This window comes from Cydia splendana, unplaced genomic scaffold, assembly GCF_910591565.1.
Source record: "Cydia splendana unplaced genomic scaffold, ilCydSple1.2 scaffold_42_ctg1, whole genome shotgun sequence".
Lineage (NCBI taxonomy): Eukaryota > Metazoa > Arthropoda > Insecta > Lepidoptera > Tortricidae > Cydia > Cydia splendana.
This window is the reverse complement of record NW_026946887.1, coordinates 1,026,006-1,053,711: the sequence shown is the minus strand read 5'-3', so window position 1 is coordinate 1,053,711 and position 27,706 is coordinate 1,026,006. Positions and strand designations below refer to the sequence as shown.

The 27,706-nt window shown below is 39.1% G+C and overlaps 2 protein-coding genes across 2 annotated transcripts in view; one reads left to right on the top strand and one right to left on the bottom strand.

The window, feature by feature from the left end:
* Positions 1–27,706, bottom strand: part of LOC134805561 (uncharacterized) — a 266,023-nt gene that overhangs the window by 60,859 nt on the left and 177,458 nt on the right. The gene's annotated exons all lie outside the window — the stretch shown is intronic.
* LOC134805555 (uncharacterized) lies at positions 2,290–7,952 on the top strand. The gene has a single exon (XM_063778831.1). The coding sequence runs from the start codon at positions 2,594–2,596 to the stop codon at positions 7,772–7,774; it is 5,181 nt and encodes a 1,726-aa protein (XP_063634901.1). The 5' UTR covers positions 2,290–2,593; the 3' UTR covers positions 7,775–7,952.

Sequence of the window (27,706 nt, the reverse complement as noted above, 5' to 3'; positions counted from 1 at the left end):
TAACGAATTCTACGTAAACCAAACCGCGGGCAATCCCTACATATAGAAATAAATAAGTGTAGGTAAGTTTCCATTAGTGTACCTACTATTAACAATATAACTATTTACCATTGATAATAATTTTATAAACGCTTTGCGTATTTTTTACGGGCACCGCGCTAATCGCTAGCCCGCCACCGTCGATCGCTGCCTCCTGCCACGGCGCACAGCGCGGCGCGCGAAAACGCCGCGCGTTTGAAATGTAACTCAATATAAGCGCGGATTGCATACTTACGTATCAGTATTTAGTGTCGCCGTGATTTTATATTTCTAATATTTTGTGTGGGAACTAAGATCTTTATTATGACCGTGTAATATTAACTCTACAAACTTTAATTCAATATTGGCTATACTGCTTAACCAGAAATCAATATCTAGACAAGCACATTGTCTACATTTCTAATTTTTTACAAGTATACTAAGTTGATAGATAATATCGTAATTTTACAATATCAGCTACTTTAATTCTTTATTGACAAAGTAATTCGTGTTTTTACGTTCACCAGAAAGCAGCTGTTCCAGATTTCTAAAAACCGAATATTGTGAATAAATTAAAGTGTTATTGAACATGTTACAGTTTTTTGTAACTTTAATTTTATATTTACATAGTTATTTAGCAAAATTGAAATATTTAAATATGGCCGAACGCTCCACCTATAATTTTCTAATATTTTACATAAATGTTATTTAACATGCATGCAATAACATATCAAAAAAGAAAAAACTTTAATGTTATCAAAACCCATTTTTGTTCCACCGCTGGTCTAAGTAGGGGGAGTGGTCAAGGTATAAATATGGCCGACCATTCTAGACAGGTCATTCCGTTGCCGGGCGTCAGACCGTCAACAACTCCTGAGGATGCCTCATAGAGAGGCGAAACACGTGTCGAGGATTATTCTTTTGGTGGTGGTTTGCTATATTTATTTGCGTATTTATTTTTACGGTGGGAGGGTGGGAATATTAATTGCATGTAAAAATACGCAAGTAAGTATAACGGGTTAGCACTGATTGACTAGCACGTTATCTTTTCGCGGATTAGCAAAGTAATATTTTCGTTTTAATTAATATGGATTTCCGCAAAGTAACGCCTGATTCTATTCACTATTAGAATTTTTATCACTGCTCTTGTTTGAGGCCATCGTGTGCGAAAATTAAGGCACAAAACTGACGCAAAATACCTGAAGTAGTAAGATAAAGCAAAAACGGTTCTTTACATACCAATTTTACCCTAGTAAAACATGCTAATCTCCTCAAATAATGCATTAGAATCTATGGCGGCGCGGCGGCGCGAGTTACTTTGATAGAACACATAGAACGTATGACGGCTGCTTGACAATCTCGAATTCCTATTGCTAATTACTATCTTAGTTTACGCTTAAACTTTAACGGGTAGCTGCAATTTCTTTGTCTACCCCGAACATTTTTATAAACTAATTTCGGGTAGTTTAGTGGTGTTTTATTAATATCTCCGTTGACATTTGTTGGGACGTCAGTCTTTCCGTGACCACAGCTGGTGCAACTCAGCTGAAACGTCGGAATTAAAGGTAAAAACAATGAAATTATATCGCGGTAGACCCGTTTGTGTAATTAAATATGTGTACAAAACGCGAGAGTTTAAAGTGTTAGTTGGGTACTCTCTGATGTACCTATGGGTAAAACATATTTTAGAAAAGGTCACTTCTGTGGACAATACTATAAAATGTAACGACTCTGGTACATATATATCCCGTTTTTTTTTCATTTGAGTCTCAAGTACTGAAAAAAATAATTCCGCCAGTGAAGGTGCTGCGTAAAAAATTGCTTTTAGATTCTCTTAAATTTGAGATGGCTACAGGAAAGACACAAACGAGTTTGGTATAAAACGTGTATTACCGGAATAAAATATCTATACTCGTAATTTTGGTGTGTAAGCACCCAGGAGGTCAGTTCTAAACACAGGTCAATAGTACATGTGTCTAAATGCGAAGGCCGAAGGCCGAGCTCCGCGTAGGGCCGAAGGCCCGAAGCGTCCAGGATGTCAGTGCTTAAACACAGAACAGATAGCCTGGACGCTTCGGGCCTTCGGCCCTACGCGGAGCTCGGCCTTCGGCTTTCGCGTTTAGACACTTGTAATATTGTTCTGTGTTAAAGCACTGACATCCTGGACGCTTCGGGCCTTTGGCCTTCGCATTTAGACACTTGTACTATTATTCTGTGTGTTAACGCGCACACAAATACCTATCATCATACCTAGTGACAGCATTATACATGCATTTCTTATTTAGTCGCATTACAAAAATCATAGCAACAGGACGTGTTTTAATTTCCCACTCAATAATGAACCTTACTGCATTCAACATATGGTCCAAACGATCCGGATAAGGAAAAAGTGCATCGAGCGCCCGCCGTCGGACACCTGGCCGCGAGAACAAAAGAATGTGATAAACAAGCCGATAGAAACAAGTTAAAACGATACGACTTCAATGCAATTTAGTTTCAACTTAAATAATTTACTTCAAAACATTGTGTTTACTTGTGTTTTTACGTGAATAAGTGAAGATTGAAGTTACGAAAAATGGCTACGGCGGATCAATTGATGACTGTTTTGCAAGATACGGCAAGTTTACTTCAGAAAACACAAGTGAATTTAAAGAAATGCCCTAAGGCACGATTAACAAGAGGTTATGTTGAGGCGAGATTAAATTGCTTACAACAGTACTGGGCGACGTTCAAACAAACACATCAAGAACTTATAAAGGTTATGCCACGCGAACAACGAGCTGTCACGCAATATTTTATTAACGAAGAATACTTTATTTACGAAGATTTATACCTGAACATTGAAGGCGATCTTAAGGACTTATTGAACAACAACACAAAACAAATCAACCACAATATAAGTAACTCGGATAACCAAGTGGGAAAATTACCTCGAATTCAACTTCCAAGTTTTACTGGTGGTTATGAACAATGGCCCACTTTTAAAGATTTGTTTTTGTCTATTGTGCATAACAATGCGTCGCTTAGTAATGTACAAAAATTGCATTATTTGAAGACCAGTGTATCCGGCGAGGCAGAGGCGATTTTAAAGCACGTTCAAATTACCGAGAGTAATTATACACAAGCGTGGGACATTCTTCAAAAACGGTATGGAAACAAAAAGTTAATAGTGAATTCTATATTGAAGCGGTTATTTATGCAAAAGAAATTAAATACTCAGTCGGCCACTCAACTGAAATCATTATTGGATACTACAACTGAATGCTTAAATAGTTTACAAAATTTGAACATGGCCACCGATTCCTGGGATCCTTTAATCATTTTTCTGGTAGTGCAGAAATTGGACCCGGAGTCACATAAGGATTGGGAGGAGTACGCTCACAAGGACGATTCTGAGGAATTACCCAAGTGGACAGACTTCGTCAAATTTCTGGAAGCTAAATTCCGAACGCTCGAGCTCATCACCGCTGCTTCATCAACTCCGCGCGAAAGAACAGTAAACAAAGAACGCACGTTCCACGCTACAGAATCACACACAGAGAAGAGTTGTGTCATGTGTAAAGGTAATCACACACTCGCTCATTGCAAAGACTTTACAAAGATGCTACCCACTGAGAGATGTGAATATACAAAAAACAATAGGCTGTGTTATAATTGTCTAGCGCCAGGACATGCGGTTTTCAAGTGTCGATTGCCCATGTCATGTCGTATATGTCGCAAGCGCCATCATTCACTCGTCCATGTCTCCAAGAGCCCGGAAACAGCAGAACAAGATAGCAAGACTCAACCGCCGCTCTCCAAGGTCAACGAGACTGAACCAGAAATTCAAGCTACCGTGGCAATTGCATCTCATCACACAGCTAGACATAGTGATGGCTTATTAGCAACTGCAATCGTAAACGTTAAGAGCGAGCAAGGTCACACCATTGCACTGAGAGCTCTCATTGACCCATGCTCACAGGCATCTTTCATCAGTGAGAAAGCGGCCCAATTACTTAAACTTAAAAGAGAGTCAACAAGAGCAAGCATAACTGGATTGGGGCCTATAAAGGCGAACGCAAATCAAGTGGTTCAATTACAGGTTTCGTCGCAATATCAAACGTCGTATTCCATACAGCTTCGAGCCTATGTGATTTCTAAGCAATTGACCACTCAAATGCCCATGAAAACTATGAATACAAGCAACTGGTCTCACATACAAAATCTACACCTGGCTGACCCAAGTTATAATACACCAGGTCCAGTAGATCTTCTCCTTGGAGTGAAAGTATATGCACAGATTATCCAAGAAAATACACCAATAATTAAGGGTCCACCGGGTACACCATGTGCTCAGAAAACATACTTTGGCTGGATCTTGTTTGGAGATAATGGAGAGACGGATACAAGTATACAAGAAAAATCTTTCATTACGATGCATCATCAAGTCGATGTTGATGATTTATTGAAGACTATATGGGAGGTAGAACCAGATACAAAGAGAACATTAACTGAAGAAGAACAAACATGTGAAAGAATTTACGAAAGTACCTACAAAAGAAATGAAGAAGGAAGATACATCGTCAAATTACCTTTAAAAACAGAAGTACCACGAGCATGTGAAGGAAATACACGAGAAATAGCACAGAACAGATTAATACAACTAGAGAGAAGATTTCTAAAAATGCCAAAGCTCAAAGAAGAATATGTAAAGGTGATTGACGATTACATCGAACAGAAGCACATGGAAAAGGTACCAACCGAAGAAATACATACAAAGAAGAGTGTATACTTAGCCCACCATGCAATTATTCGAGAAGAGAAGGAAACTACAAAAACGCGCGTCGTGTATGACGCGTCGTGTAAGGGTACCAATGGTTTCTCATTAAACGACGACCTTCTGGTTGGGCCAGTGTTACAAGAAGATTTGCGAAGTTTGATAATGAGATGGCGAATGCACGCTATATGCTTCGTCTCAGACATTCACAAGATGTATCGGATGGTGCTGACAACCAAAGAAGATTCCGACTATCAGAGAATTTTATGGAGAAGTAGCAGCGACAAGGAAATAGAAGATTACCGTCTCCTTACAGTAACTTTTGGAACAGCTTCAGCTCCATATCTGGCAGTTAAAACTTTGCGACAGCTGGCTATAGATGAAGGAGACAAGTTTCCTGTTGCAGCAAAGATGATCACAGAAGACTTCTACGTCGACGACCTGATGTCGGGATGTGACACCACCGAACAAGCCATAGAAGCCAGCAACCAATTGCAAGAAGTTATGCGAAAGGGTAGATTTCAGCTAAAAAAATGGTCATCCAATAGTGTTGAATTTATGCGAAGTTTGAAGCCCGAAGATAGATCAGCTAACGCGCATCTTGATTTAAATATGGACGGCACGATTAAGGCACTTGGTGTTCAATGGAACATGGGAACAGACCAATTCGAGTACAACCTCAACCTTCCAGAAGTAAACAATCACATCAGCAAACGAACAATTTTGTCTGATATCCAGAAACTGTTTGACCCTCTGGGCTGGATCTCACCATGTGTCCTGATGGCTAAAATACTGATACAGAAGTTGTGGCTAGCAAAGGTGAATTGGGACGAGGAACTTAGTCAACCCTTAAAAGATGAATGGCTTCAATTAAGAGCAGACTTGAGACATGTCAATGAGATCCGTATTGATAGATGGCTTGACACTTTGAGCACTGAAGGAGCAAATATTCAGATACACGGGTTCAGTGATGCCTCTATCTCCGCATACGGGGCAGCCGTTTACATTAGAGTAGAAAGGGCGGATGGTACAGTTAAAACAAGGTTGATTGCTTCGAGAACAAGAGTCTCTCCCGTGAAGACTGTCTCATTACCCAGATTGGAACTGTGTGGAGCTGTCGTGTTGGCAAAATTGTTAAGACAAGTCAGCCGTGCTATGAGAATACCAGCTTCACAAATATTCGCATGGACAGATTCTTCCATTGTAATTTCATGGATTTTCGGCGAACCACAAAGATGGAAAACGTTTGTGGCAAACAGAGTTGTGGAAATAACAAACAATGTTAGTCAAAACCAATGGCATCATGTCACTTCAGAGGATAACCCCGCCGACGTCGCTTCCAGAGGAATGTACTTGTCCGACTTGAAGGCTTCTAAGCTATGGTGGGAAGGGCCAGAATGGCTATCTAGAAAGGAAATAGAATACAGAAGACCAAATGTCATTTCCACTGACATAGAAAGCAAGAATGTGATACAGACAAATTTAAACGTGCATGGAAGCGAGAAGGAGAGTAATTTGACAGACCAATTTAAAGAATTTGATAATTTACAAGAATTAATAAAAACAATCACATATTGCCGCAAATTTCTGAACATGAAAAAACTGAAAATAGACAATTTAAATCTAACTACTCACGACTTGGAACGCACACTGCAAATATGTGTAAGACTTGTACAAAAAGAAGAGTTTGGAGAAGAAATAGACAGAATAATGACAAACAAACAAGTACACAAACGGAGCTCTATAAAATCTTTAAATCCCTATTTGGAAGAAGGTCTACTGAGAGTGGGAGGAAGGCTTAGACTTGCAAACATAAACAACGAAGAAAAGCATCCCTTAATATTGGGTAACAGAAATAACTTAATTCCTCTCATAATAGCTGACGCACACTTGAAGACCTTGCACGGTGGAATAACACTCACGATGAGTTATTTACGTTCCAAATTTTGGATTATAAAGGCAAAGAACATGGTAAGGGCTCACGTCAATAAATGCCTTGTATGCGTCAGACAAAACGCTGCTCCTAAACCACAGCTGATGGGAGACCTGCCAAGAGAACGAGTTACGCCTGCTAGACCGTTTTTACATAGTGGCGTCGACTTTGCAGGACCTTTCACTACCCTAATGTCTAAGGGTAGAGGAGCAAAGACCACTAAGACGTATGTAGCTATATTTATATGCTTATCAGTCAAATGCATACATCTAGAACTAGTCAGTGACCTGACTTCTGAAGCTTTTATAGCTGCCTTCAAGAGATTTGTGGCCAGGAGAGGGAAATGCAACCATTTGTGGAGCGACCAAGGAAGAAACTTTGTTGGCGCCAATAAGGAATTGATTAATGCATGGAAAGAGGCACAACTAGATTTCGCTGGTGAAATTGCCGATTCCTTGGCTAGAGACGGTACGCAATGGCACTTCATCCCCGCCTATAGTCCGAATTTTGGTGGTTTGTGGGAGGCTGGTGTAAAATCCCTGAAACATCACATAAAAAGAATCATCACCTCTCACCTTACCTTCGAAGAATTTAACACGATCCTTTGCGAAATTGAGGCATGCTTAAATTCAAGGCCGTTATGTCCAATTGATAACGACGATACAGACAGCATAGAACCCCTTACACCCGGGCACTTTCTGATCGGCGAAGCACCCATAAACGTCCCATCGCCCGACTTGAAAGATGTTAGAATGAGCTCACTATCACGATGGCAGCATACACAGAAATTGGTTAGAGATCTCTGGTGTAGATGGCAGCAAGAGTACCTGTCACGTTTGCAACAGCGACCAAAGTGGTTGAAAAGAGTAGAAGAGTTCAAAGAGGGACAGATTGTTCTCATTAAAACCGACAATCTTCCACCTGGAAAATGGGCTCTCGGCCGAATAGTCGCTAAACATCCAGGTCCAGATCATATTACGCGAGTGTATAGTGTTAAAAGTGGTGATAGTGTGGTGAAAAGACCTGTTACAAAACTATGCTTATTACCAATAGAGATTAATGATTAATGTACCTATCAATCTATTTTGCATGCTTTTAATTTCTTAAAATGTATAATTGTTTTTTAAAGGACTTAGTAGTCCTTTGGCCGGCGGTATGTTAACGCGCACACAAATACCTATCATCATACCTAGTGACAGCATTATACATGCATTTCTTATTTAGTCGCATTACAAAAATCATAGCAACAGGACGTGTTTTAATTTCCCACTCAATAATGAACCTTACTGCATTCAACACTGTGCTAAAGCACTGACGTCCTGGACGCTTCGGGCCTTCGGCCCTACGCGGAGCTCGGCCTTCGGCCTTCGTATTTAAACACTTGTACTATTGCTCTGTGCTAAAACACTGACATCCTGGACGCTTCGGGCCTTCGGCCCTACGCGGAGCTCGGCCTTCGGCCTTCGCATTTAGACACTTGTACTATTGCTCTGTGCTAAAACACTGACATCCTGGACGCTACGGGCCTTCGGCCCTACGCGGAGCTCGGCCTTCGGCCTTCGCATTTAGACAATTGTACTAGTTTAGTTTAGTTTAGTTTATTTATTAACCATAATGTAACATGATCATTACATGGTAAGTCAGCATTTCACAATATTATACTTAAAGAGTATGAATTTACAAAGTAAATACGCTTAGTAATAATAAAAATCTATTTACAATTTGCGTCAATTAAAATATTTTTTTCTCAAACATGCAATGAAATATTGATGTTATGTTCCTTATAATAGGCTGCGAAGTATGACGTTTCAGGTGCGGCTAGGACAAAAGGTCGTTAATGGAATTTCATACACATGTTGCAGGCCTAGGCCGGCAAAGTCCTCTTTTTTAATTTTCATTTCACAGATATTTGTGACACAGCATCGTGGCATTCATCCATAAAAAAACTAGAGGCAGTATTTGCTTTATGGTTCGTAATGACACTCTGCCACTACGCCTATAAAAAAAAACAAAAAACAATGTTTGCTATAATTTGCAGTTTTATTTGTATAAAATCAACATGAACTTAATAAATAATACATTCTATAATTTTATAATTTTAAATTATAAATTTAACTACACAAATAAAAACATTTAAAATATTTCATCTAAACTTTAGCGGTAAAAAGGTCTACTCAAACACGCGTAGTTATATTTTTTAAATTGTTATGGAGGTAAAGTTGAAAAATATTCATTCTGTTTTATTGGATTTATGGTGCGTTGTTGATTTTTTGACTTTAATATGAGTTCCGACGAAATAATGAAATTAATATTAATTGTAATCGTAGGTGTTGGAATTGGCAGCGTAAGCAGAATTGATTTTAATAACTTGCTGCCTCTGCCGCCAAGTCAAAGACGAAGTATGTATATGGTTGCTTATGGCAATTTTATTATTTGAGTAACTAAGAAAAATGGCTTACAGTTTATTAGAAACAGTTTTGTGGCATATTTTAAATGAATGTAACTACAAACTCGTCAACACTGTAGAAATTATACTTATTTACTCCATGCATAAAGCAACGATGTATGTGAAACATGATATCAACATGAAAGACTATGTAAACTTATGTGAAGAAAACGACAGTCAGACGGATACAAGGCGAAAAAATCAAAGATACATGAAAATATACGGGTAGTAAAAATACACGACTCGTGTAAAACATACGCGTGATAATGATATAGGTAGGTGTTGGTTATATTTTGGGTGTAGTTTACTTTTAGTTTTTTCTATAAATAAAACTTGGGTTTCGTGGATTTTTTATTTTATTTATTTCATTGCATGTTTGAGAAAAGCACTATACATACCTCGGCGGGAAATGGGGTTGCCCGCGCTCAGACCTATCCCCGGCTTCGCTTCGCTCGGCCGTCTATATGTCTTCGGCCGGCAACCCCTTTCGTCCCGGCCTCTGTAGTAATGTACTATTAATGATAAATATTCAGTAATCGAATAGAAGGCATGATTTTGGAAAAAAGTCTTGACTGTATTTTTGAATAGATTAAAAGGTAAATCCGTGACATTTGTGGGCATTTTATTAAATAGCTTTATTTTTATGAAAATTACCTGTTTTTGACACTTTTTTAATCTTAGTGATGGAAGTATTAGTTTGCTATTGTTCCTCGTATTATAATTGTGGCAATCCGAACGCTTAAGTAGAGTGCTTGCTTTCTTGTGAATTTCTAACGCAGAGTTGTATATAAACAATGATATGACCGTCATTACTTCAAGCTTCACAAAGTAGGACCTCGCAGATGTGCGCCAATTTACTCCGCATATTATTCTAATCGAGCGTTTTTGTAGAATCAATACCCGGTATATATCTACTGCATTTCCCCAGATAGTAATCGCATAAGTTAGTACACTTTGGACATAAGCATAGTATATAGTTTTTAAAGTTTTTAGGTTAACTAGGGGCTTTAGTTACAACAATGCGTAATTAGCCGATGCTAATCTATTACAAACTTTGTTAATATGCGTGCTATGTGTTAGTTGACTGTCAATTTCATAGCCTAAGAAACATGTATTGTGAGTGTACCTAAAGATGGTTGTTCCATTCGTTTTTCTTGAAAGTGTCTTGTAGCTTACAAATGTACTTTTATTTTTATTTAAAACAATGCCGTTACATTCAAACCATTTGTGTAATAAGTCTGTGATGCATCTTAGGTGTCTTTCCATTGATGGTTGATCTTTGTGTCTGACTCCAATATGTGTGTCATCTGCAAAAAGGCTGATCTGCGCCCATTCTGGTATATTTGAAGGCAAGTCATTGACATAAATCAAGAATAATACTGGGCCCAGAATTGATCCCTGCGGGACGCCTATTTTACACATTTCAGGGGATGAGACATTTTTTCTAACTTCCACCACTTGCATTCGATTCTGCATGTAACTGACCATCATTTTTAAAGCTATGCCGTCAAAACCATAGTGGTGAAGTTAGTGAATGAGAATATCATGCCGTATACAGTCGAAAGCTTTAGATAGGTCGCAAAACATGCTTGCGCATTTCTGCGACCCATCCATAGACTCTAATGCAAAATCGACGACTGTTCTTATAACCATGGCTGGGGATTTCCCTTTTCTGAAGCCGTATTGGTGGTGTGAGAAGAGATCGTTGTGTTCAAAATAATTCATTATTCTGGTTTTTAGCACCGCTTCTAAGACCTTTGAGAAGACAGGTAGTACACACACTGGTCTATAGTTGCTTGGGTCATTTGATTTACCTTTCTTAAAGATAGGTACGACTCTGCCGGTTTTCAGTATTTCTGGGAATGTTCCTTCCTCCATGCAACTATTTAAGACAATCAGCAGTAATTCTATGATGTTATCATTATATCTTATGATCTTCAATATTCTGGTATCCATGGCTTGTATGTCTTTCGACGGTTTGTTTTTTATATTGTTTATTGTCATGTGAAGTTCTTTTAGTGTTATAAGTCCGAAATGTATCTTGTTGTTTGGCTTCATAACAGAATCTAGATAATTTTTGGATTCCTCTACACTAACTTTTAAGTTACATGTTATTTTTTCTGCTATTGTAGTATAAAAATCGTTAAATATTTGTGCCATCTTAGAAGGATCTTTTGTGCTGTTTCCATTATTATCTAATACCTCTTCAATTTCATTCAAGTTCCCTGTAGTACACCGGTTTATCTGTTCGTTCACAACCTCCCATGTTTCTTTGACTATATTATTAGAGTTCTGTATTCGTCCAGAGATTCCCAGCCTCTTAGAGCAAATCATTACTTTTTTCAGTACCTTTTTGTACACTTTAATCCGGTTTTTCCTATGATCATCAGGAAAGTGAGCTTGTAGTATCTCCATTTTATTTAGATTCTCTCTTGAGGTTACAATACCCTTTGTGATCCAGGTATCATTTCTGGGCTTTACAGTGACACGTTTTTCAGGAAAAGCTATATTATAATAGTAATTAATGGCTGAAACAAGTGTATTCATTCTTTCGTTTGCATTTTCTAAACTCAATATTGTATTTCTTAGTGTGACATCGCTATTAAACAGGAAGTGAAAGTAATTACAGCTATCATCATTAAAAACTCTTAGTTTTTATTTTATTGTCTAACCTTTTATTGCACTTTGCTGTATCTGAAAATGTATATTTTAATTCTATGAAGTTGTGATCTGATATTTTATCTTCCAAAACTTGTAACGTAGATACGTTACGTAACCTAGGTTACATTTATAAAATTAAATTAGATTGATAAATAACTTATAACACTTTAATATTATTTTTACAAAACTGTTCCTTCTTATTACGACTCACTGTACTTCGTGCAACACTCTTTTGTTCGAAGTAAACCGGCTAGCAGCGTCCCCGTCCCGCGGACCCTCTCTCCGCGCGGGCCCGCGCGCGAGTCGATCAGAGTCAGGACAGATCTAGCTTTCGTCGCCGGCGCACGCTCGCTTGCCCTCGCGCAGCGACGTCTGTCGTGCCCGGCGAGAATTATTTTGTTCGATTGTATTTATTCATTCCGTTCCTGCACTCATTTAGTGCAAATGGAATCATTTTTTAGTGTTTTAAATCCCCTTTGGGTAAGTGTTGAACATTTCTTACGTTTATTCTAAGCAGGTAGATTTAAATGTTATTTCTAACGGCTATTTCGCTATGCTACTTCTTTGTGTGATTTTGCTTGCCGCTTAATTCAAGTACTCTTGCATTCATTCCACTCTTATTACATCTCGTTTTAATTGCTAAATTGTGTTTCTTTAAAGTCTATGAGTTAATTTATTTTCCAGTAATTTTTTAAATTCAAAATTTGACCGTTAGATTCTATACTCAGTTTTGTTTTAAAGCTTGTTCATTTAACTTAGCATCAGTGTAAAGTGTAAACTCCGTCTGACTGTACCATTCCGCACATCACCAAACTTTCACCATCATCATCACGCAGTACTGCTTCTTGCTTTGCTTCTTGCCGTGTCGGGTACAGTCAGCGGAGACTTATTAAGAACTTTTCCTCACACAATGGAAATAAATTCCAGGGAGCCTAGTTACGGCTAAGACCGTAGCCGTGAAGACCAGCCGGCAGTTCCTGAGCGGCCCCAGCTGACGTCCCTCAGCTCGTCCGTCTCCCAACCCGCAGTGGCTCCGGCAGCTTCAGGGGAGTACTTGCGTGGTGGAACTGTCCTCGGAGCAAAATCAGTACCGGCCTAGAACGTACCCTACCCTACGACGTATTCGTGTGCTTGCGGCGGAAGTTAAGGGAGAATAAATTTAGTTCGTTATTTTATAAACTACAGTTTTATTTATTCTCACCGCCTACCCGTAGCACTGGCGCCTCACCGTGGTTATTTTTAAATAGGGTCTGATTTTGCTCTGAGTGGGTATCTGTGGTTTGTGTGTTTGTGTGGTATTTTGGTTTTTTATTTTTTTGTGAAACGTTTTTTCCTCTTTTTATTTTTTGGTTGCCAGCAGCTACAGTGTACGGAGTAGTATTGAGTAAATTTTATTGCAATCTCTTTGTATCGTACGCACTCTATAGTCAGCCGCATTTGTTGAATTAATTCAATTTTTTCTCTTACTTCTTTGGCATCTTTTATTGTAATTGTTATTAGTCATTTTTTCATTAGTACAGTCGGCCATATTAAAGTGTGTTTTTTAATTTTAGCTAAATCAGTTTTTTTGTACATTTACGCTTCGTACGCATTAGTTGCATTTAAACGTTTTTTTTATTTTTATTTTTGTGTTGTTTTTTTTTCTCTTTCTTTCTGCTTTTCCTTCTTACAATTTTGTTTCGTGCTTTTTAAGAAAAACAACCAAAAACGTTCGTAACTTATTAATTACTATTGTAACAGACGGAGTATTTTTTTGTTGTTTTTTTTAAATCTGTTCAACATTTACCCAATTTTTCTTGACGTATTTAAAAAACCAATGGCTTTTACAATTAAATATTGTCACTTCCAAATACTGTACACACAGTGCGGAAATTGCGTAATCAATTGCGAAGTGTGGCCTCCTTTTCCTTCTGGAGATAATCATTTAATTTTATAATAGTGTGTGATACCTCCTATTTAACAAGTGTACTTGTAGGGTTTCTAGTTCGTGTAACGAGATGCCTCATTATTATTTTGTAATTGTGCGTTAGTAATTTTAATCTTGAACGTATTTTCGAGTAATTACTAATGTTCTTTATGCAAGCGTGAAGTATGAATGAAGATTTATGGAAGTGTATTAACAAGTGCTTAGTTCTGCGGATTTTATTTCATTTAGATGACATAAAATCCTTGACCACGCGCCGGGGTATTGTAACGTAGATACGTTACGTAACCTAGGTTACATTTATAAAATTAAATTAGATTGATAAATAACTTATAACACTTTAATATTATTTTTACAAAACTGTTCCTTCTTATTACGACTCACTGTACTTCGTGCAACACTCTTTTGTTCGAAGTAAACCGGCTAGCGGCGTCCCCGTCCCGCGGACCCTCTCTCCGCGCGGGCCCGCGCGCGAGTCGATCAGAGTCAGGACAGATCTAGCTTTCGTCGCCGGCGCACGCTCGCTTGCCCTCGCGCAGCGACGTCTGTCGTGCCCGGCGAGAATTATTTTGTTCGATTGTATTTATTCATTCCGTTCCTGCACTCATTTAGTGCAAATGGAATCATTTTTTAGTGTTTTAAATCCCCTTTGGGTAAGTGTTGAACATTTCTTACGTTTATTCTAAGCAGGTAGATTTAAATGTTATTTCTAACGGCTATTTCGCTATGCTACTTCTTTGTGTGATTTTGCTTGCCGCTTAATTCAAGTACTCTTGCATTCATTCCACTCTTATTACATCTCGTTTTAATTGCTAAATTGTGTTTCTTTAAAGTCTATGAGTTAATTTATTTTCCAGTAATTTTTTAAATTCAAAATTTGACCGTTAGATTCTATACTCAGTTTTGTTTTAAAGCTTGTTCATTTAACTTAGCATCAGTGTAAAGTGTAAACTCCGTCTGACTGTACCATTCCGCACATCACCAAACTTTCACCATCATCATCACGCAGTACTGCTTCTTGCTTTGCTTCTTGCCGTGTCGGGTACAGTCAGCGGAGACTTATTAAGAACTTTTCCTCACACAATGGAAATAAATTCCAGGGAGCCTAGTTACGGCTAAGACCGTAGCCGTGAAGACCAGCCGGCAGTTCCTGAGCGGCCCCAGCTGACGTCCCTCAGCTCGTCCGTCTCCCAACCCGCAGTGGCTCCGGCAGCTTCAGGGGAGTACTTGCGTGGTGGAACTGTCCTCGGAGCAAAATCAGTACCGGCCTAGAACGTACCCTACCCTACGACGTATTCGTGTGCTTGCGGCGGAAGTTAAGGGAGAATAAATTTAGTTCGTTATTTTATAAACTACAGTTTTATTTATTCTCACCGCCTACCCGTAGCAAACTTTGCCTTCTACTGACTTTTTAACAAAATTTGCTACTATAAAATTATCAATACAAGTTTTACTATCTTCAGTGATACGGGTTGACTTATCGATTAATGCTTTACATTTGTAGTTTCTTAGTAATGTTTTAAAATTTACCGTATCTTTCGAGTGTTTTAGGAAATCCAAATTAAAATTACCCGCTAAAACTATTTGTTTATTTTCATGACATAATTTCGTCAGCACTTTGGACATAATGTCTTCAAAAACTTTATAGTCGTATTGTGCGCGATATACAGCTACGATAACAATTTTAGGTGTCTTAATTTCGATTGCCGCCAACTCACAATTTAGTTCTGATGATAGCTTATAATAAATATTGCCACTCCGCCATGTTTACGTTTTGTTCTACAGAAAGAAGCGCCAATTTCATAATTTTCTACATTAAACATATTCAGCTGTTGATCTGTAAGCCACGTTTCGGAAAGACAAATGACATCACTGTTAGTTTTTGAAGCGACTAATTCTAAATCTTCTAATTTATTTCTAACACTTTGAACGTTTGAATGAGTAATAGTTAATTAATACACTTTCGTTTGTTGATTTGTTGGACGTACACAATAGTTTTCTGTCAGGCTGCTTTTGGCTCTGGCTGGTAGCATGTACTAAAGTCCTCTCTCTGTTCGGATCATTAGATGAAAATCCAAGTCTAGTTCGTGTTTATCATCGTAAGATTCAAAATCTGTTTTTATAAAGGTAAGTGTTGACGTTCCCTCAAAATTCATGAAAGCAGCCGATATTGTTCTAGCAATCGTTTTTTTACTTAAGTAACTTGTCGGTTCGCTTTGCTCAGTGTTATCCTAATTGAGATGGTTGATGTCTAAATATTTTACGTTTCTATTTGAGTTTGCGATGTGGAGCAGCCATTGATTTAGATTGAGAATTTCTTGATTGTTGTTGCCATCGTATTGGACAGCACAGATTAGCAGTTTGTATCGCTGTTGATTTTGCTTGTAGATAATATCTCCAATGCGTTTCAGGTACTCATTAAGGGATTCTTTGACGGTGTTGTAATCAGTCAGAAGTAACACTGCAACATCATTTGCACCTAGGTTCTCAGTCTGGCTTTCATAACTTTTTAGGATATGTGAGCCTGCACCGTGCAGTTCACTTGGCTTATGACCGCAACCAGTGGGGACATGTTGCACGTGGTCGCGATCCTCAGCATTGAGGGAACGAGGAAGAAGAAGAAGAAGGATATGTGAATGAGGTGCATGTGGATGGCAGTTATTTGTCGCAGTTATATCCACGTTCTCGTTTGCTAGATGTGATCCAAGCTTGCGACCAGTTTTATCCGAAAAAATAACAACCTGCACTCCTTTGCGCTGCGTCTCATTTGAAGTGGTCTTAGCTTGGGGTGGTAGATTCGGAACAGTTTCTAAGTTAGCCAATTTTTTGTTTAAGAGATCGTTGTCGGCTGCAGTTGCTCTTAAATTTTTTCCAATGCTTTTTATTTTTCTTTGTTGCTTTCGGATTTTTCTAAACAAAGTGTAGTAAGTACTATTGTTTTGTATTAAAGCACTAACATCCGGGACGCTTCGGGCCTTACCTACGCGGACCTCGGCCTTCGGCCTTCGCATTTAGACACTTATACTATTGCCTTGTGCTAAAGCACTGACATTCTGGACGCTTCGGGCCTTCGGCCCTACGCGGAGCTCGGCCTTCGGCCTTCGCATTTAGACACTTATACTAGTTATTGTTCTGTGTTTAAGCACTGACAGCCTGGCCGCTTCAGGCCTTCGGCCCTACGTGGAGCTTGGCCTTCGGCCTTCGCATTTAGACACTTGTACTATTGTTCTGTGTTTAAGCACTGACATCCTGGACGCTTCGGGCCTTCAGCCCTACGCGGAGCTCAGCCTTCGGCCTTCGCATTTAAACACTTGAACTATTATTCTGTAATAAAGCACTGACGTCCTGGACGCTTCGGGCCTTCGGACCTACGCGGAGCTCGGCCTTCGGCCTTCGAATTTAGACACTTGTACTATTGCTCTGTGCTAAAACACTGATATCCTGGACGCTACGGGCCTTCGGCCCTACGCGGAGCTCGGCCTTCGGCCTTCGCATTTAGACACTTGTACTATTGCTCTGTGCTAAAGCACTGACATTCTGGACGCTTCGGGCCTTCGGCCCTACGCGGAGCTCGGCCTTCGGCCTTCGCATTTAGATACTTGTACTATTGTTCCGTGTTTAAGCACTGACATCCTGGACGCTTCGGGCCTTCGGTCCTACGCGGAGCTCGGCCTTCGGCCTTCGTATTTAGACACTTGTAATTTTGTTCTGTGTTACAGCACTGACATCCTGGACGCTTGGGGCCTTCGGCCCTACGCGGAGCTCGGCCTTTGGCCTTCGCATTTAGACACTTGTACTATTCTTCTGTGCTAAAGCACTGACGTCATGGACGCTTCGGGCCTTCGGCCCTACGCGGAGCTCGGCCTTCGGCCTTCGCATTTAGACACTTGTACTATTGTTCTGTGTTTAAGCACTAACATCCTTGACGCTTCGGGCCTTCGGCCCTACGCGAAGCTTGGCCTTCGGTCTTCGCATTTAGACACTTGTACTATTGCTCTGTGCTAAAGCACTGACATTCTGGACGCTTCGGGCCTTTGGCCCTACGCGGAGCTCGGCCTTCGGCCTTCGCATTTAGACACTTGTACTATTGTTCTGTGTTTAAGCACTGACAGCCTGGACGCTTCGGGCCTTCGGCCCTACGCGAAGCTCGGCCTTCGGCCTTCGCATTTAGACACTTGTGCTATTGCTCTGTGCTAAAGCACTGACATTCTGGACGCTTCGGGCCTTCGGGCCTACGCGGAGCTCGGCCTTCGGCCTTCGCATTTAGACACTTGTACTATTGTTCTGTGTTTAAGCACTGACAGCCTGGACGCTTCGGGGCTTCGGCCCTACGCGGAGCTTGGCCTTCGGCCTTCGCATTTAGACACTTGTACTATTGTTCTGTGTTTAAGCACTGACATCCTGGACTAGGGCTTGCAATCCGGATATCCGGATATCCTTTTTATCCGGATATCCGTACAATTTAGTATCCGGATTTAGATTAAGTTGATATCCGGATAAAACGAATAATTCGAATAATACAATTTTTAAGAAAACTATTTTTAAAACGTTGAGAGTTATAATGTAAATCACGTTGTCGGTTGATTTTATTTATTTGGATACATTTTATACGTTATAAAACTGTTTATTTATTAGTCCTTGATTACCGTCTACTCCCTTATTTCCACAATCGTATGCAGATTAACCTAGCTCCGTAAAAGTAACTTTGAGTGTACGAGTACCATGTTCCTGTCAAACATTACGTGACGTGATGCGCTGTCATTATCGTTAGCGTCCGAATACATTATTAACAAAGTGCGAACAGAACTAAAATGAGTCACGGAGGAAGACTTCGGTTGATATTGAACTGCCGATCGAAATGCAGTAGGGTTTAGCAGAATGATGAAGAATGTTTTAGCATTTTGTATTTGAATAAATAGAAGAGGAAAAATGATCGGCCACCTGCTACGACACGACCACTTCATCAGAAACATCATAGAAGGGAAAATAAATAGAAGGAGCGGGAGGGAAACACCAAGAAAGAGTTATATGAGCCAAGTAAAGGAGCATGTAGGGGCCGTGTCATACCAGGGCACTAAGGGGCTGGCTTCGGATCGACCAAGGTGGAGACAACTTCATCACGCTGCACTGACAAGAGCCCAGCTCTTAAATTGAATGATGATGATTTGAATAAATCTGTAATGGAAACCTTGATTGACTTTAAATGCAATGTAAAATCTCAACAATAAGAGACTGTTCTAACAGTTAGAAAATATTCGATTCTCTAAATATTATCAAACACTCTACCAAGAAATGAATTTCGCAGCGCAGACTGCCAATATTAAATGGACGGTTGAAATATCGCCATAGCATAGTAAATTATTGCAAATATAGTTTGTGCCCGTTCGACCATATCTAATCAAGCAATCAAAGCTTCTGTAAGAAATCTTTGCCGAAAATTATTTTAGTTCTTGGTGAGTATAATTTTTTGCCTAATGGCATTTTGCCATTATCACGTCACGTGGCAACTCAACACAATAACTCGTACCAACTAACCTAACCTCACGGTTACACCAGCTGTATGTTTGCACTTGCACATCAACTTAAAAGCATCGGCGAAAAGGTAGAACGCCAAAAATAGCTTAAATACTTGCTGTTACATAGCCTTGTAAACGTAAAATTGAATTATATTACACTTTTTATTGAGTTCATGAGAGATTTCTTAAATAAAAAGTAAGTATTCGAATTATCCGTTTTATCCGGATATCCGGATAGTAAAATAATTAATATCCGAAATATCCGGATACGAAAACTGGGCGGATATTGCAAAGTTGCAAACCCTATCCTGGACGCTTCGGGCCTTCGGCCCTACGCGGAGCACTGTGATTCCGCCGTAGGCCATTAATCGAAAAAAGTCATGAGCGTATCCCGGTCTAAAAGGTAAGTAAAATGATACACTAATAGACAATCTGTCAAAAACGATAAATGTCACAATAAGAACTATGCAATTATCATTTGCATTTGTGCAACGAAAGTGGTAACATCTAATCCCTCATTAGCAGTGCACTTTTGACGCCGTAACTTAATCACTTTGTTATCGTGTATTATTATTACTATTTGTTTATTAACACATGGTGAAAACATGGAAATCCAAGAAGAAGGTATGTACTTGATTTTCTAATATATTTTATCTACACACATATCATAAACTCTCTATGATGCCTTCAAAATCCGTAAATAATGCCCCACATTACGATAAACTGTTTTGTTACAGCAAATTTCTTATCTGTGAAAATGTGGTAATAGCTTCATTACTATATCAAAATCGATTTGGTAATGACATTCAAATTTCGAACATCTCTGAAAAAAAAAGCAATTTGATTTGACCCCTATTCTAATATCAGTCGAGATGACGTTTTATTCGAAATCAAATGGCAATTGCATACAATATTGACAAATCTCGCTTGTAAGTTGGTATCGGACGATATGGTAATCGACCCCGACTCTAGTTTGTCTTTGAATTAAAAAAAAAACTACGGATGCGTGACATGCGTGAAAAAAGTTTTCATTTGCCGCCATTTGACGTACAGTTTATCTTTTAATTAGTTTGTAAGTAAAAAATAATTTGTTTTGTTGCTTTTAAAGTAACTATAACAAAAGTTTCGTGTAAAATATACGATAAAGATATTTCGGAGACGCCATCTCATATCCGCGAGTTCCGCCAGAGAGGAAAGTGCCCCAATGTCGGCTGTAATATGAGGTTAGTGAATATATCATAGAAAGTTTATAATATGTGTGTAGATAAAGCAGTGTATGTAACTGTACATAATTAGGCATTAAAACACTCGTGTGATACTATTATGAAACTCATTTCATTCGTTTCATAAACCCACACTCGTATTTTAATGCCTTTCATTATGTAGCAGTCACATAAACTACTATAATGTATATGTCGAATGACGATGGTCTCAAAGGGCGGTGGGCGCGTGGGGTAGTACGATAATGTATTACTTCACAGCTAAACCAGTATGCTACCATGCTACCAGTGCATGAAATAATAAACATTAGGACTCGTTAACCATACTAGTGCCTACTATACTTCAGTACTAAATGTTTAAAAGAACTAATTGCTATGTTTAACTCAAGGGAGCGATATGAAAGTAAAAAGAAACTGTTTAAATCTTTATTCAAGTCAAACTAGGCCGGCTCCAACCCTACGCCTCTAACATGAGAAGATTTAGCCCTATATGGGACCGGCAACAAACTCAGAGGGACAAATATTTTCAAAACAAGTTAAAACAACACATAACACATCATTTCTTTATTTCACAAAAGTAAGCTTCTAATAAAACATAAGAAAACAAAATAATACTTGAAATAAAACACTTAGCTAAATGGTTAAACAACGCGGGATTCTACAAGCTATCAGAATAATCCTTTAGGTATAAGCCTTCAGGAACGTAGCGAGTTAGGCACGAGGTTGGCTAACGAGTACGTTCGATCTCTAGCGCGGTCCGATCAAGAAGAACTACCAGCGGCGGAGCCTCTCCGCTCCCGCCTCAGTCAAGTTGGCAAACCTGCTCGACCAGTCTACCAACATACCGACAAAAACGCCAACTCGTGCCTACGCTCACTCGAGAGAAACCTCTCGACGTTCCAAAGCCTTCTACCTGTCATCTCAGTTCAACAACACGCCAATAGGTGGCGTTACTCTCTACGCAACTTTATTTCAACAATGCGCCAATAGACGGCGTTACTCTCTACGCAACTTTATTTATTTCGTTACAACCAAATAATACGTAGCTCAACATTGCTAATCGATTTTATACAGGCGTCTAAAATAATGAACTATAACGCTGCAATACGTCTTTCTGGTGTCAGGGTCCGACACGGCCGTCCTGCGCTACACACGTCCTCGTGTGTGGGTGTATACATTTGATTCTGTAACAAAATACTCAGCACAGTATCTCATCGCTCGGTCATTCCTGACCCACAATTTGGGTCTGTCTCAAATTACTATTAAAATCAAACTTTGTTATCAATCCAACCAGAAAAAATGATTGTTCAAAATTACTTTAACAATCCTCAATTCTCTAGTCAAAAATAGTCCATCGAGCAACGACTTAATAAAAATAATCAGTAATCATCGCCGCTATCTAGCGGATACACTCCATTAATCATCGCCGCCATCTGGCGGATACTCTCAAATTTATGTGAAAACAGAACAATCTCAAACATCAAAAACACAAATCACAACAGCTCTAATTCATTGCTCGACAGTATCACTACTATTGTCATCAATATCAATTTACGGGGAAATTATCTGGCATTAAAAAAAAATATTTTGGTCAAATGTGATAATAATCATTGTAGGACATCTTAAAATAAATAGCACTCTGACTTAATAATGCCAATTTTACTCATATGAACACAGTACATCAACGGGAATTCATTTTTAACAAAACAACACCAGTCCTTCGGTGCATTGCCAGTCCTTCGGCAGATACCAGACCCTCGTCAGAAGTAACCATCTCAGCCGCGTAAGTGCTACTCCTTGCAAAGAGCATTCTGCACATAAAAAGCAGACCACGTGCACCTCTTACATGCTCTGGCACTTCTGATGCGGTCACTAAACAATACCCAGTCCATCTAAAGCAAAACATTAGTGCTCAGTCCATCGGGCGTGCCTTCAGTCCATCGAAAGCAAAACAGTAGTGCCCAGTCCATCGGGCTTGCCTTCAGTCCATCGAAAGCAAAACAGTAGTGCCCAGTCCATCGGGCTTGCCTTCAGTCCATCGAAAGCATGACAGAATTGCCCAGTCCATCGGGCGTACTTTCAGTCCTTCGAAAGTACAAGCTTTCAGTCCATCGAAAGCAAAAACAATGTTAAGAGTGAATTCCAAAAAGAAAATAAAAACGGTTCTTTAAATCATGTTACTCAGAACCATTGGTACTATCAGCGTCAACTGATCAACTGAAACTGAACATCACTGATCAAAATCACTAAAGATAGCTTTCTACTTTAGCTTTAACAACAGAAACTCAGCTTTCTACTTTAGCTTTAACAACAGAAACTCAGCTTTCTACTTTAGCTTTAACAACAGAAACTCGCTCAAAACTTCTATGCAGAAGTAAATCCTCTCAAAATAATCCCAACAAAATGGGAACTGCTCACCAGATTAATAAAGCATGATGCACGCGACCAAGTCAAAGGTGGTGGTGGTGAAGTCCGACCCAAGCACGAAGGCTGATGCTTTCCGCCTTGCAGTTGCCGTTGCTGCGGCTGATGGCGAGATGCACGATGTAGTTTAACATAGCTGGCTGTTACTGAAATCATCATTAACACGGCATCAGGTTTATCATGTAAGCAGGATAAACGCAAAGGTTTATTAAATGCAATGTAGCAGACACAAAAAAACATGTTTCCAATGTATACGGGACTTCAAAAATCTCAGAATAAAATTTAAACTTCAATGAGTGCGTTTTATTTCATTCTATGAATAAACAAACATGTGTTCCAAAAATAAGTAACACGGTAAAATGGGCCAATACGAAAAGTGACAGCTAATTAGTTACGTTAGACTGTTATGCTTCGCCATTACACTGAAAATAAAATTCACTAATAAACAATTGGAACGAAACCTGTCCTTTTATTTCCAAATCTCCAGAACAGACGATACTGCACAGCTGCTTCTGTGTTACAGGTGTGATGGCGTCTGTAAGTTGTCCCTGCTCAGGTTGCAGCACACTGTAACATTAATTTTCATATGCGTAGCTCATGCTTTCATAGTATGCACGATTTGTGATCTATCACGGCATTACGGGCAATAATTTGTAGCAATTTTACTACTTACTAAACAGGATTACAGGAGGAATTACAGGATCAATTTCTAACGGTGCATTGTATTTAAAAAAAAAAAATATTTTTGAGGGTAGAAGCACAAGTGAGCGATAAAATAATATCACGTCGCGATAGCTAATACTTGGTTGTAATTAACAACATGGATTTCACTTCAAAATAATTCAAGATCACTTAGATTTAAATGGATTATAAAAATGAATTGTATTTTCATGAAAAATCAATTATTGAGGGTAAATTCACAAGTAAGCGATGAAATAATATCACGTTGTAATAGCTAATACTCGGTTTTAATTAACAGTATGGATTTCAAATCAAAATAACTCAAGATCGCTTCGATTTAAATGGATTACAAAAATTAATTACAAAGAAACGTAACGATCCCAGAGATGACGTCACGTCACAACCGTTATGCTCGACTGCCTCAATCACAATTTCACAATAATTCTCACCAAATAACAATGAATTACACTCACCTTTCAATCAAGGTTAGACACGTGAGCTTACCATTACCACGTGTCCAGATTATGGAATGTAGGTCACCAGAAATACACCACGCTCCCAGGTGGCTGTGTAAGCAATACATGAAACTCCGCATCCATCCCACTTGCTGATGTCGAATACCGATGGTCTCAAAGGGCGGTGGGCGCGTGGGGTAGTACGATAATGTATTACTTCACAGCTAAACCAGTATGCTACCATGCTACCAGTGCATGAAATAATAAACATTAGGACTCGTTAACCATACTAGTGCCTACTATACTTCAGTACTAAATGTTTAAAAGAACTAATTGCTATGTTTAACTCAAGGGAGCGATATGAAAGTAAAAAGAAACTGTTTAAATCTTTATTCAAGTCAAACTAGGCCGGCTCCAACCCTACGCCTCTAACATGAGAAGATTTAGCCCTATATGGGACCGGCAACAAACTCAGAGGGACAAATATTTTCAAAACAAGTTAAAACAACACATAACACATCATTTCTTTATTTCACAAAAGTAAGCTTCTAATGAAACATAAGAAAACAAAATAATACTTGAAATAAAACACTTAGCTAAATGGTTAAACAACGCGGGATTCTACAAGCTATCAGAATAATCCTTTAGGTATAAGCACAGAACACCCGACTAGAAACCTAATATTGGCCATTTTGTTCGCGACGCAAATCACCAAACTGTGAGGCGCGGGAGGGGTGCTCCCGGCGTTGCGATTGGTCGTGGCGCGCTGACACGTGTAAGCGTAGGGATGGGACATGTTCACTACTTGCAGTGGTACTGGTACCAATGGTACCGTAATCTGTTGTGGTAAAATAATTGTTATCAATAAAGTCCACAGATTAATTACTTCAGAATATTCATACAATATAATCATTCATTAGGTACTTTAAAAATGTATCTAAAAATGTTACTTTGCATATTATTAATGAGCTAAGATTGTAAACATAAGAAAAACTGTAACGATTTCGATGAAATTTGCTATATGGGGGTTTACGGAGGCGAGGCGTTTAACTCTAGGAAAACGAGCATTTTAGATTTTTTATGTATGCTGTGCAAAGCTCGGTCTCTCAGATATTCAGTTTTTATTAACGCTGTTTTCTACAGTAGTACCGTTGAGGCACCACGTCACTGACACAAAGGCAAAAGCCGCTAAACACCAATGCATGCATGCTAATGAAAAATACTGTATTATTTTCCTAGTCTAATTCATACTAAACAACCATGCATAATCTATTGAAAGCATCTAAGTACCTACGTTTACGAATAAACCGACGCGACAATTTTGTATATGATCCCAGCACATCTGTAAAATTAGTTTGGTTACGGCAATAACATAAACAAATATAAAATAATATAAATGTGTAATAAATTTCACATTTCGTCGGAGTCCATTTCAGTTCATCATCAGGTCCATCTCGTGACCCAAGACCTTACTGCTCACCTAGAGGATTCTAATAAACCCACACAACATGTGTCTATCACAAACCAACACCGATTTCCCTCGCACTTCTTCAAAGTTCATCATCAGGTCCAGCTCGTGGCCCCCCACCTTACTGCTCACCTAGAGGATTCTAATAAACCCACACAACATGTGTCTATCACAAACCAACACCGAGTTCCCTCGCACTTCTTCAAAGTTCATCATCAGGTCCATCTCGTGTCCCCCCACCGTACTGCTCACCTAGAGGATTCTAACAAACCCACACGTCATGTGTCTATCACAAACCGTCACCGAGTTCCCTTGCACTTCTTCAAAGTTCATCATCAGGTCCATCTCGTGACCTAACTGCTCACCTGGCTTCTTAAAAAAAATTACATCATTCATTTATTATTAATAAATCAATCATGAATTTCAAAAATACACTTTGGTGGCAAACGCAGCCTATGAAAACTATACTACTAACTAATGGCGCTTGCAACTAGGAGAATGTCACATGGGCGTTGCTCTGAAAACCTGCTAAAATATGATCATTTTCTTATTTTGATGCTACCTCAATAATGGTACTACTAACTAAAAACTAAACTACATACTACATATACCCACTAAGATAAACTACCAACTACCTAATTAAAACTATAGATTTTACAGATCAATTTTATTTATTCTCAATTAAAAATGAAAGAGAATCACAATTATCTTTTACATTTCTTAAAATGGTACAATATGGTTCGAGCGAAAGCACGAATTTACCGCAATTGACAAAACCATCACCGTCACATCACTAGTTGTTGACGTGAAAGGGATAGCACATTGCATTTTCAAGTTGACGGAAAAGGACGGGCTACTTCACTGCCGCTCAGTACAACCATATTGACCAGTATAAAATGAACCCCGCGGACAAGAAATAATTTTCAACAAAATAGTGATTTTGACTTACCTGTGGAATGTTATTCCATCTGTTTTATAACTGGAAGTCTTAGATGACTTGCCACACCATTTCACACTGCAAAATCCCATGATTTGAATAAATTGCGATTTATTTTCGTAAACACGCGCACACTGTTAACAGGTCGTGAATTTGGACGCAACTGATCGGAGCGGCGCGCGTGAAATATTTTATAAGCGCTATTGCTCGCACGAGTGGAGGCCGCGAGTCGTCCTATAAGCTATGTCTATAGGGGTTGGTCTGTGGGTATAAGCCTTCAGGAACGTAGCGAGTTAGGCACGAGGTTGGCTAACGAGTACGTTCGATCTCTAGCGCGGTCCGATCAAGAAGAACTACCAGCGGCGGAGCCTCTCCGCTCCCGCCTCAGTCAAGTTGGCAAACCTGCTCGACCAGTCTACCAACATACCGACAAAAACGCCAACTCGTGCCTACGCTCACTCGAGAGAAACCTCTCGACGTTCCAAAGCCTTCTACCTGTCATCTCAGTTCAACAACACGCCAATAGGTGGCGTTACTCTCTACGCAACTTTATTTCAACAATGCGCCAATAGACGGCGTTACTCTCTACGCAACTTTATTTATTTCGTTACAACCAAATAATACGTAGCTCAACATTGCTAATCGATTTTATACAGGCGTCTAAAATAATGAACTATAACGCTGCAATACGTCTTTCTGGTGTCAGGGTCCGACATATATATATGTGTGTTTGAATTTTATACATATTTTCTACGAGAGGCCTATCGTTTTGTAAAAAAATATTTTTAACTACGAAATCAATTTGAGTTATACTTTGATGCCGACCTGTGCCGAGCTAGAGGCATTGTTCATTTTAAAGCTCAAACTGTCCTTAAGAAGGGCTGTAAGTTTCATTGTCGTCTGTTGTCGTCTCTTCTAGTTACATGGGTATCAACGAATAAGTAGAATTAGCCAAGAACAATGAGATTTTTTTCTAACAAATTTATGTATTTGTTTTAGGTACTATTATGAGATGTGCTATTTCAAGGCGTGCTATTTTTGATATATGGCACTACAAACCAGACACGGAAAATAAAAAACCTCAACATGTTCTGTGTACTTTGACTGAAATGTCACCTCTTTCTGAGAACATTGAAAATATCGACATGAAGATTTTAGGCAACAGAATTTGCAATTTATGCAAACGATTTTCATGTTATTAGAAAAAGATTTATTGTAGTCAGTTTAAATTAGTAGAAAAATGTGCAGATTGGTTTGCTGTAACGGA